This window comes from Malus sylvestris, chromosome 2, assembly GCF_916048215.2.
Source record: "Malus sylvestris chromosome 2, drMalSylv7.2, whole genome shotgun sequence".
Classification (NCBI taxonomy): domain Eukaryota; kingdom Viridiplantae; phylum Streptophyta; class Magnoliopsida; order Rosales; family Rosaceae; genus Malus; species Malus sylvestris.
In genome coordinates, this window is record NC_062261.1 from 25,983,576 (window position 1) to 25,995,506 (window position 11,931).

General features: G+C 41.3%; 1 protein-coding gene and 1 pseudogene across 1 annotated transcript; one reads left to right on the plus strand and one right to left on the minus strand.

The window, feature by feature from the left end:
* The first annotated feature begins 1,958 nt into the window (after positions 1 to 1,958).
* On the plus strand, positions 1,959 to 3,950 carry LOC126634556 (trihelix transcription factor ASIL2-like). Its single transcript, XM_050305078.1, has one exon. The coding sequence runs from the start codon at positions 2,585 to 2,587 to the stop codon at positions 3,683 to 3,685; it is 1,101 nt and encodes a 366-aa protein (XP_050161035.1). The 5' UTR covers positions 1,959 to 2,584; the 3' UTR covers positions 3,686 to 3,950.
* A 2,112-nt stretch (positions 3,951 to 6,062) lies between these two features.
* LOC126634538 (uncharacterized) lies at positions 6,063 to 11,575 on the minus strand (annotated as a pseudogene).
* Between the last annotated feature and the right edge of the window lie 356 nt (positions 11,576 to 11,931).

Below are 11,931 nucleotides of genomic sequence, written 5' to 3' on the forward strand. Positions count from 1 at the left end.
AAACTTTAAAATTATCAAAATAAATTTTTTCTTAACGGGTCGAAACGGGTTACCCATGTGTTACTCGTGTGTATACCCGTTAATAACGGGTTCTTAACGGGTCACCTGATAATGACCCGATAAGTTATCGTGTTGACCCGAAACTCGTTATTTTCGTGTTGTGTCAGAAACTGCCGGGTCTAATCAAGGGACAGGGGGGACAGCTGACCTCCCAAACTTCAGTAAATATCCAAGGATAACTTGAGTGCTGATCCTTCAAACTTCGGTAAATGTCCATGGATGACTTAGGTGTTGCCCCTTTAAAGGTTGGAGTTGCCCTTAATATATGCCCTTCAACTGCTTGATAAAATGCATTAGAGAGGTATTGCCCCTTTACAGTCTAGTCCTAAAATTATTTACCTCTGGCTTGTTTGTTGGTTGTGATTACAATTGTAGGCAGAAAAAAAAGAACCAAGTAAAAAAGTATCCAAAAATGCAAAGTAAATGAAATGGTGATATCAGAGAATAACAAAGCATCATCATTCTTGGAAAAACATATTAATGGGATGCAATGATATCAAACATTGTTAGTGTGTTCAAGATAAGTGTGTTTCTTTGTTAAGTATTCATATGGGAGCAGCCTTGGAACATGTTAGTTATCCACGCAAATGAGGCATTAACAGTTGTGCAGTATGCCTTTCCAAATGAATTCAGACCTTCCAAGACTCGATGAAATGACGATATGCATGTTATTTCTGTTAAAAAAAAAATTGCGCGTTGCGCGGGCTATTCTTACTGACCCCTCTAATATTATTTCCTGGATCCGCCACTGATGATACTATGGTTCAAATTCACATTTATTGGGAATCAAACCTAAGATCTCTTACTTACAAGTGAAGAGTAATACCACTATACTGTATTATTAAATGGTGAGAGTGGTGTTTTTCTAAATGAGAAGGGTGTTTTTTTTTAAACAAATGATATTATCTAGGGAAGGGGATGAATTAAGCTTCATAATGGGTTAATGATAATCATTGGGGGATGCATCAAAGGACAGGGGGTCAACTGACCTCCTAAACTTCAGTAAATATCCAAGGATAACTTGAGTGCTGATCGTTCGAACTCCGGTAAATGTCCATGGATGACTTAGGTGCTGCCCCTTTAAAGGTTGGAGTTGCCCTTAATATATGCCCTTCAACTGCTTGATAAAATGCATTAGAAAGGTATTGCCCCTTTACAGTCTAGTCCTAAAATTATTTACCTCTGGCTTGTTTGTTGGTTGTGATTACAATTGTAGGCAGAAAAAAAGAACCAAGTAAAAAAGTGTCCAAAAATGCAAAGTAAATGAAATGGTGATCTCAGAGAATAACAAAGCATCATCATTCTTGAACAAACATATTAATGGGATGCAATGATATCAAACATTATTAGTGTGTTCAAGATAAGTGTGTTTCTTTGTTAAGTATTCATATGGGAGCAGCCTTGGACCATGTTAATGAGGCATTAATAGATGTGCAGTATGCCTTTCCAAATGAATTCAGGCCTTCCAAGACTCGATGAAATGACGATATGCATGCTATTTCTGTTAAAAAAAAAATTGCGCGTTGCGCGCGCTATTCTTACTGATTCCCCTAATATTATTTCCTGGATCCGCCACTGATGATAATATGGTTCAAATTCACATTTGTTGGGAATCGAACCTAAAATCTCTCACTTACAAGTAAAGAGTAATACCACTACATTGTAATATTAAATGGTGAGAGTGGTGTTTTTCTAAAAGTGATTAAATTGTTGGATGTCAATAGTAATTTCACTTTTTTGGGGCAACAATAGTATTTCCACTTTCAATGTGATTCTTTTTTCATGATTAATCACAAGTTTGCCCCCTTTATTTTTGGACCACGTGTGTTATTAAACAAGTCCGCTTCCGTTCCAATTTGTTGAAGCACCAACCAAAGTCCCCACAAAATGCTCTCTCACATCCCCCATTAGTCTTCCCCCTCTCATGCCCTAATCCTAATGCTATTTACCACCACCTCTTGTCCCCCCCACCTCCCTCCCCCTCACGCTCCCCCACCGCCCCAAAAACCCACAAAGGCCGCAACCCAAAAGCCCACTATACAAGAATGTCCACCCACCCAGCTCCCCCACCCCACCCACCGTCACACAAACACCACCACTATTTTCCCATTTACAAATATCAAATGATGACGATGATCGAAGAATGGACAAGATAATGGGCAAAGTCAGACAGACAGGAGGTGGACCTGCCCCCACCTTCCCCCCTCTCTCTATTGGGTGGTGCGCGTAGGTTAACTTAACCCAACCCCCACCCTAGCCCCCCCCGGCGCACGTTAGCCACCTCACCCCACACCTAAGCGGTGGCCTCATCCACCGCTCATCTCACACGCCCACCTTTAGATCTCAAAATCAGCCGCACACCCCTCCACCCACCCCCTACCCACCCTCTTTAACACCCTACCCACAACCACAATCATGCTATCATACACCACTTTCTCCTCCTCCTCCTCCCCCTTCCCTTTTCCTCCTTCCCCTCCTCCCTCCCTAGAAAACCCATCCTCCACCGCATACCCTGCAACCCAGCATGGCTTCTCCTCCGTCCTCCCCCCAAGACGACTCCATCATCCCTCTCCAATCGGAACCACCGCAGGGCGTGCCTCTCGCTCTCCCGGCCCCACCGCTATCCCAATCTCAGCAAACCCAGCCGAACCCAACCCCGCCTTCCTCCCGCCGCCTCCCTCCTCCCTGCTGGTCCCACGATGAGACCGTCGCCCTCATCGACTCCTACCGCGAAAAGTGGTACTCCCTCCGCCGCGGAAACCTCAAGGCCACCCACTGGCAAGACGTGGCCGACGCCATCGCTCGGATATGCCCGGCTGCTTCTCCGGCGAAGACTGCCGTCCAGTGCCGTCACAAGATGGAGAAGCTCCGGAAGCGGTACCGGACTGAGATCCAGCGAGCCAGGTCGATGCCGTTGTCCAGATTCACGTCGTCGTGGGTCCACTTCAAGCGGATGGACGCCATGGAGAAGGGGCCGGCAGCTGGGAAGAGGGAAAACTCGGAAAGTCCCGGCGAAGAGGAAGACAACGAGGAGAACGAAGAGGAGGAGGATCCGGATCAGGAGCTCTACGAGGAGCTGAGATACGGGTCGAATATGAAGAGTATGAGTAAGTTGTATAGGAATGGAGCTGGGGTTGGGGGTGGAAGTGGAGGAAGTGGTGGCGGTGGCGGTCCCGGAAGTGGGTTTAGGATTAGGATTCCAACTGGGGTTAGCATAGCTCAGCCTGGGACCAAGGTTTATCCAAAGATGGATCAGAAATTCGGGATGAATTCGAATCCTGGGTCGAATCCTGGGTCGGGTTATGGTAGCGCAAAGGTGATGAGAGAGAGTGGGAATTCGGGGAGGCCAGGATTGGGGAAGAGAGAGAGAGATGGGAGGGAGAGGGAGAGAGACCCCGTGGCGGAGATGGTGTCGGCGATTAAGCTTTTGGGAGATGGGTTTGTGAGAATGGAGCAGATGAAGATGGAGATGGCGAGGGAGATTGAGACGATGCGGATGGACATGGAGATGAAGCGGACGGAGATGATTTTGGAGTCCCAGCAAAGAATTGTGGAGGCCTTTGCGAAGGCGGTTTCGGAGAAGAAGAAGAAGGCGGCCAAGAGAATGCCATCCCCGGAGGCTTAGATGGTGGGTGGGGTTGCATTGGATGATAGCTGCGGGTGCTTTTGGATCTCAGAGGCGCTAAGTTATGTGAGTTTAATTAGTCGTAAGTTCGTGTTTAACTCTCGCTTTCGAGCCACTTTTTACAATTTTCTTTTGTTCTTAAAGTGTTGAGGGAATGTGGAACTTGATCACGTTAGCTTGGTTCGAGTCCTTTGAGACGATTGTAGCTCTATCTTTGTAGCTTGTAATCTCGTGTAGTGGAAACTATGTAGATTAATTGTTCTCACTCGCTCTCTTTCGGTGGATTGCATAGCAACTTTAGCCATATGTTTCTTGTTTTGCAGTAAATGGTAACAATTCTTACTTTTTCGAGAATGGATTTGGAAGAAGATTATTGTTGTTGTGTGTATTCGGGTTTGTTTTGGTGTTTGATGCAGCTTTTCAAATAAAGCTTTTAAGTCGGACAAGGGTGAGTTTTTTGACGGAAAAATGTTTTCTCACATGCATTGTATGATTGACAGACTTGCTGCTTATGGTGCGCCGGAGTGGATCTGGAAACTGAGTAGCGTTCTTACCTACTTGGTATGGTAACATAAGATGCTTATATATGTGTGACTGTCTGCATTGTTGTTTGCTTGGTAGAGTATCAGTATCAGTATCAGTATCAGTATCACAGTGTTGGTATCAATCTCCATGTTTAGGCTATCAAATATCAATCACTTGTACGGTGTCAGCTGCTTTCTCTCTTTGTCCATTTTATTGGATGATGCAAAAGAAACAATGGAAGCGATGTAAGACCGACAGAAAATCATCAGCTTTCTGTTCTCGCTTGGACTATCATTTGGTGGTTTGCGTTTGATTTTTCCGGTTCACATGCGCTAACTAAATTGCTTAGCACTCATTAGTTTCAAGAACAAAATGAGATCCAAGAAGGATATCGAAAAGGCTCAAACGAGGACTGCAGAATGCACGATAGATTAGCGAACACGCTTACGTGAAAAAATGTTGTTCGGCCTGAGGAGGGCCCTTAATTGCAAATTTTCCTTGATGCATAATTCCGACATAACTGTTATGCTTAAATTTATTGGATCAATTTCTGGGTGTTCTTCGTTTATCTACGCATTTAATAGGCAACAAATCCACCTAGCAAGGACGAACAACTATAGAACTGGATTTTCTTGCCAACTTACACAGCAGGCAAGAGATTCCAGGTCAACCTCCTTTCAAATTTCGTGCCCCAAATTCTCAAACACCGGAATGATGTAACTGCGGTCTGGACAAGACTCGTGCACAATCCGTTCAAGTATGCCTGTTTATCGTTCCAAGAGACGGTACGTTTCACCGGGAGGACCTGCACTAGTCCTTTTCTAAGAATCCAACGGATACTCTTGCCTGCTGTGTAAGTTGGCAAGAAAATCCTTTCCTGCACTAGTCCTTTCCTGAACGGATACTCCGACGGATGCGACATAGGGTTTTGGCTCAGGAAAAATGATTTACACGATTCTTCTTCCGGCCGATGGAAAAATAGCATGGGCATTCGGCTTTAGAGTAAATGGTTTCAACTGAGTTCCGAATTGTTTCCTGTCATTATCTATAGTTTTTATTCTTCCAATTCAGTTTAATTGTTTTGTATTTCATTTGAAACGAATTTATGGTTTTCACAGCCGATGCATATAACTAGAATACTTAATACTCGTTTGAAGAAAAAAAAACACATCCAACCATTCTTCCGAGAGAGTTGAACTCAAACTTTTATTGTGTCCTGCACATTTTATACCAAGTACAATACATTGCCAATTAAAAACGAGGACTCTGTCCAGACTTCACCAAACAAACAATAAGGTTGTCGTATTTCACAAGTGAAAGAAACAATTCTAAGTATATATGCACCTGAAATCCAATCCAGCATTCAGTTGCATCCCAATCCCAACAGAACACTGGCATCTATATTGAAAGCATATCAAAACGAAACCTTTCAATTGAAACAGCTTCCAACCAGCAACTAGTCCTTGGATACACTTGAGCAATCAAAACGACTTGATCGAGAGTGATTTGAAAAGAACTAACATGTCAAGTCCTTAAATAAGCCCTATGAGCAATACAAGGACAAGAAGGAATCAGGTACTAGTTAGTTACCTCAAAGATTCAGTAGCTTTTAATCCGCAAGAACTGCTTCCTAATTTCCCAATATGTTTCCTTAAATATCAACAAATATGTCGACGTTGCAAGTTTAACTCACATGGTAACTACAACTTACACACCAGGCCAGAGATTCCAGGTCAAGCTCATTGGACCCCAATCTGGAACAATTCCAAGCAAGCTAAATCTTTCCTTATAGCCTTCAGTTCCGAGTTACCCACTGAGGTGTTTTGAATGATATGGAACTGAAATGATTAAGTGATCTAAATGGCCAAAATGCTTTTATTATTCAAACCTTCCCAAATGATTCAGCATAAAAAATATCCAAAATACCTTATAATCACATTAAGAAAATCCTCATTCTCTCATTATAATCTTATCTATTCAATAGAACAAAGGAAGGATGCACCAGGACTCCAAATTTTCAGTCAGGTGGAGTTCTTCTACAAGATAAGTAGAAGGCACGTCATAAACTAAGCACTTGAATGTCTCATCTTTGAATAACTTGAATTTCCTTGCAGCAAAATATCTACAGCCTGGCACATTTAACCGATCTCTGGTAATCTAAGAAGGCTTGAACCACTACAACCTTATTGTATGCAATGAAGGATCCTCTCACACACATAAGGTTCTTAGGGAAACTCTCTCTGTCCATAACTCTAAGCAACGAAATGGAAAAGCTTCACACAGTCCACATTCTACAGCATCCTCTTCGTCATGTCAGATCTGTTCCTTAGACAAATTCACTTGTAACCATATATTGCTCTCTGTTTTCACCAATGAACTCTTAGAGCAAAAGAAGAGATGATGTGCCTTCGGAAGAAAATATATCTCCAGCGGGAAAATAGTAATAATGACTCATGTGCATCGCTTTCATAATTATGCACACATCAGACTTTATAAAACATAAAAATAAAAAATAAAAAAAATAAAAAATTCCGAATTACCTCAGTAGTATGAGCCAGAAACGCCTGAACCCATATAACTGCTTCCACCCACACAACGGCCAGAGTACATTGATGAGTAAGAGCTACCTCCAACCTACAATAGAGAATCAAGAAATAATGGTACATAAGACAGCTAAACACAACTATTCTTGTCCTTGAACCAAATCAGATTAGGTGCATACATCACTGCCATAGCTTGAAGAGTACATTCCACCACCACCATTGCCACCATAAGAACCTGAAAAAGAAAGTTAAAAACTTCGACCTTTAATTCTATGATATCAACAATAGCACTATAGCTATCAGATAACCGGAGATTGCAAAGCACCTCCTCCATAGTCTATGCCCTGACGACTGCTGTTGCTGTATGGTCCATGAGAATCCTGACTTGTTCTGCTGCTTCCATATCCCATACTAGATCTGCCAAGTCTATCATACACAACAAAGGTACGTTGCATCCACACATGTGATAACAAAAAGTTAAATATGTTACAATTTAAAGAACAAACCTGTCACTATAGCCATCCCCATATTGAGATGAACCGCTTCCGTACTCATAGTCTAACCGTGCCCTGGATTGGTGGATGGCCGCATCAGCATAATGGGGAGGAACATCATCCTAGAACACAAAACATGTGGAAGAAGACTTTAAGCCTATTTCATATCCTACCAGAGAAGACCAAGTGAATTGCATAAATGTCGTCATCAACACTAACCAGTGCAGCGTAGGGACGTTTTGAACCAGAATAGTCATATTCACGTGCACGCCCTTCACGGTAACTTGGAGGAGGAGGGGGAGGATGCCTTTCATATCGCTGTCCGTAACCTTCATCAACATAAGCTCTCCTTCCTGCTGTATGAGAGATACTTCTCGGTGGATCAGAGTAGGCAGGACCACGCGGAGTGTAGTCATCTAGGTACAATTGGTGTCTTTCTTGAACAGCCCTTGATCCATAATCAGAGGCTGCTCTACTCCTTGGAGGAGGAAGGTCCTCGCGCCTACTATATTCCCTCTTGAAGCTACTCTTTGGGTAAGCTGGAACTGTTTAAAAAATGTATAGAAAATATATAATTATTCATGTGATAAAAGTTGCAACACAAACAATTAGCCATTATAAATTAAAATATTGCATACCAGGTGGTCTCCTGTCATAGGACCTAGCTGGAGGAGGCAAAGGCCTGCCTCTTGGTGGATAAGACGACATCATAGGGCGTCTATCTCTTAGCTCAACAGGCCTCTTTACACTGGCTGGTGGAATTCGACTTCCAACTCCCCTTAACCCGCGCGATGCTGGGTGACCCCATGAACCCCTAACAACTCGTCCAACCCCCCTTGAAGATCGATAATCTTCGCGTCCAACATGTCTTCCTTTACCCCTCTAAAGTGGTCTTGATAACCTCGCCCTGACTTTCGCCTAAGAATGACCATAATTATCCATAAATTCATGTCCAACAAATGCCAATACATAAAGGCTTCCATCAGTAATGTCTAATTGAATTAACTGTCATCAGTCAACACACCTTGCTATCTCCTTCACCTAGCTCTGCATTGTTAATGCTTTTAGCACATGTAACTGCAGCCTCATCAGTGTCAAATGTAACAAAACCAAAATCTTTCCTCTTAGCAGAGGGCATGTTACGCGCAAGCTCAATCTTTTCAACATTCCCATATTCCTTAACAAAATCTCGAACATGATCCTCATCCCATGAAGCATGTAGGCCATCCACAAACACAGTTTTCACCTGCATCTCAAGATATTTGATCAGCAGCTCCAACAATCACCTATACTCCTCTAAAACACTATATCAAAGAAACAAACTCACAACCGCTTTCCCATACATGATTAACTTTATTATTGTCAATTGAGGATAAGATTAACAAGATTGCTAGAAAACAAGTAACACAGAAATAAGATAATGTTACCTGAAAAACCAACTCCAAAGAATCTAATCTAACGTTTTATAGAGGCTACGGTAATTTGTCGAACAAAACTAGAAAAATTACTTGTACAAGAAATATCAATGGGCATATTGTAACTCTATCATCTCCCATAACATAAAAATTGATCACACAGACAATTTATCCAGGACTACATAAACTCATGGAAAAAATAGATGTTATGAGTTCATAAACCAACACAAAAGAAATGATTATGAGAAAGATAAACCATCCAGAAATCCTATCGTTCGTATAATACTGCAGAAAATTTAAGTTACCTGTGCCATGATTTCATCACCAGGATCAATGAAGGAATCTGCAAAAGAAACTTTTGCAGGCCTATCAACTCCAAACACAATATCTATTTTCTGAAGTCGCTTAAAAGCATCCATGGCATCTGAACAAGGTGAAATTTCCAAAAAAGCAAAGCCCCGATTCATTCCCTCATTGTTAGTATCTTCAACCACTGTCAAATCCTCAACACTATCTACTCCATAATGTTTCAACTTCTCTCTCAACTGGAACCACAGCCATCAAAAGAAGTTAGAAACTTTTAAGCAACTCCTCATAAGTCAGAGAATTTTGAAATGATGCAAGGCAATATACTTACAGCATTCTTTGTCCATGTCTGCATATGTTACCCAGAAAAAGAGTATCACTGTCTTGACTTGGGAGTAACACCACACTGTTTTCCATTAATCTGGAATTGCAATCATTCAAAGAATTTCAAAATGCGAAGAAACCCGTTTCCACTCAAACTACGAAAGGATCGAAAATTACCACTGGATGTTTAAGCTCTATAACTGCTCATCTTGCTTGTTCCACAGTTGCAAAACGCAAGAATGCAAATCCCTTGTTCTTCTTAGTCTGAGGGTTCATCATCAGCCTGACCTCAGTAACTTCACCAACACCAGCAAAAGCTTTCCTAAGATCAGCCTCACTTGCATCCTTGTCCAGACCACCAACAAATACTTCAAACTCCTTGCACTTCCGTCTCTCCTTTACAAGTTCATGGTGCTCCTCTTCCTCATCAACCATCTCTGCATGCTCATGCCCCTCACCCTCTTCACCCTCGAGTTCTTCGTGAACATCTTCCAACTCCTCCTCAGCCATGTCACCTTCTTCTTCACCTACAATCTCCTCAGGTTCTTCATCTCCTTCATCCCCAACCTCCGGGACATCCCCTTGTTCCATTTCCTTCTCATCATAATCAACCCCACCATCTTCTTCAGGTTCATACTCAGCTTCATTATCCTCTAGCTCTAATCATTCATCTTTTTCATAATCATCTATAGACTCCCTAACCTTATCTTGTTCTGCGATAAAATTCTATATTATGATCAAGCAAAGTTCATAATTTAATAAGGTCCTTGTCCATCTCAGATAAACACGGTATGAAAATTACCATGTTTATATTAACACATAACAGATCCCATAAAAGAAGCATGATCTACATTTAGTTTACAATGCCTGAAGTGTCATTCTATGCTTATTGCTTCCATATGAAGTTTTATTTTCCCAGAATGTGTCCTAATTTTTGGCCTAATTCTTCTTCTGATGATCGATTAAAAATGTCTAAAAGCAAAAATGATCCAAAACAGTCACAATCCACACTTAGAAGGCTTAAACGTCCAGTCTATGCTCATCGCATAAACCGTTGTTTACTAGACAGCCGAGCTAAAAACAAAGTGGAAAGTGTATGACCATGTTTACACTGCTTACACTGTCAACCTTGATCCATATATAAACCAAACTTTTTGATACATATCCAAACTGAATTCTAAGCTCCACCCAAGAATTAATTACTCTTGAAAGAACAAGTTGGCTACTTCTAATAAAAGCCATCTAAGTACATGGAAAAGCAAGCATTAGCAGATTCATAAAAATAAATTCCTCAATGTCTGTGTAGACATTTACGAATGTGTAATTAAAATATTCAAATTCAAACAAAATTTTCCTTTGGAATCTTTCTAAATCATTGCCCTTAGTTGATTTACTCATTCTCTACCATTTTCTGAACAAAAAATTAAGCTTGTTCCAATCAAGTTCTCACCAAATTCAACAATCCGGAAAACAAAATCTCAATCCAAAACCACATTTTATAAACATACATAAAATCATGCAAAAACATAGAGCACGGGAAAATCGAGAGCAAATTACTTAATCCAATCAAGTTCTAACCAAATTCAATAATCCGGAAAACAAAAAACTTACTTTTTAATCCATTCTGCTCTGCTTTCGCTTGGACTTCCATCTCTGAAGGCCCTGGCTGATCAACAACGGAAGCTTTTTCATCAACAACTGATTTCTCCAAGACAACCATCGGATTATACGCCGCAATTGGCTTCTCCTTAATCTCTTCAACATTGAGATCCTCTTTAGTTTCCATCATCGGCACCGCATCCTCGACTTCGGCCTTGGCCGACTCGTCAGGAGCCTCATGCTGGACCTGGTTCTGGGCCTTGTTCGTCCCCCTTGTGACTCTGGTCGTCCTCTTCGCTCCCGCCGCTGCACCTCTCTTCACCGTCCTCTGAGGCATGGTTTTCGCAGTCGAACTGCCCAAAACTCCACAAATTCCCCAAATCAAACCCAAACGAAAAACCCCTTTTCACGAATTGAACAGGGAACGATTCAGAAAACCGTAACTTCACGATCACAGTTGCGGAATAGAAGAAATCAGATTCTATTAGGACACGAACTGAAAGATGAAAATTATCAATGCGTACTATTTATAGAGAGAATAATTGCAACGAAACCCCTAGATTGCAGTTGCGATTCGAACAAAACCCTAGAAACACAGAGTGAGAAGACGAAGACCAAAACAAAACCCTAATTAAAGAAAGGTGGAGATAGATTTGGAACCTTGCGGGTTAAGGTCGAGGAATCTGTGTGCATATATATATGCGAAAGAAAAGGCTGTCAGTGCGAGCGATTACTTGACACGTGGGAATTAGATATTGGTTGGACAATGTGGTACATGGGACATTTTGCATGAAAATTTGCACGATAGTTTTAACTTTAATGGGTGTATTCAATTAAAATTTAGAAGTGTTGGATTTTTTTGTTTTTGATGAATTTAGGATTTTAATTAGGGTTTTAAATGATACTCTAGAATTTAATCTGTATTCAATCAAGATTTTAAGATGATTTATCAAAATTCTTAGAAATTCTTATTCAATTAGGATTTTATACAAGTTCAAAACATTTTAGGCGTATTCAATTAACGACTTGTTTTATACAAG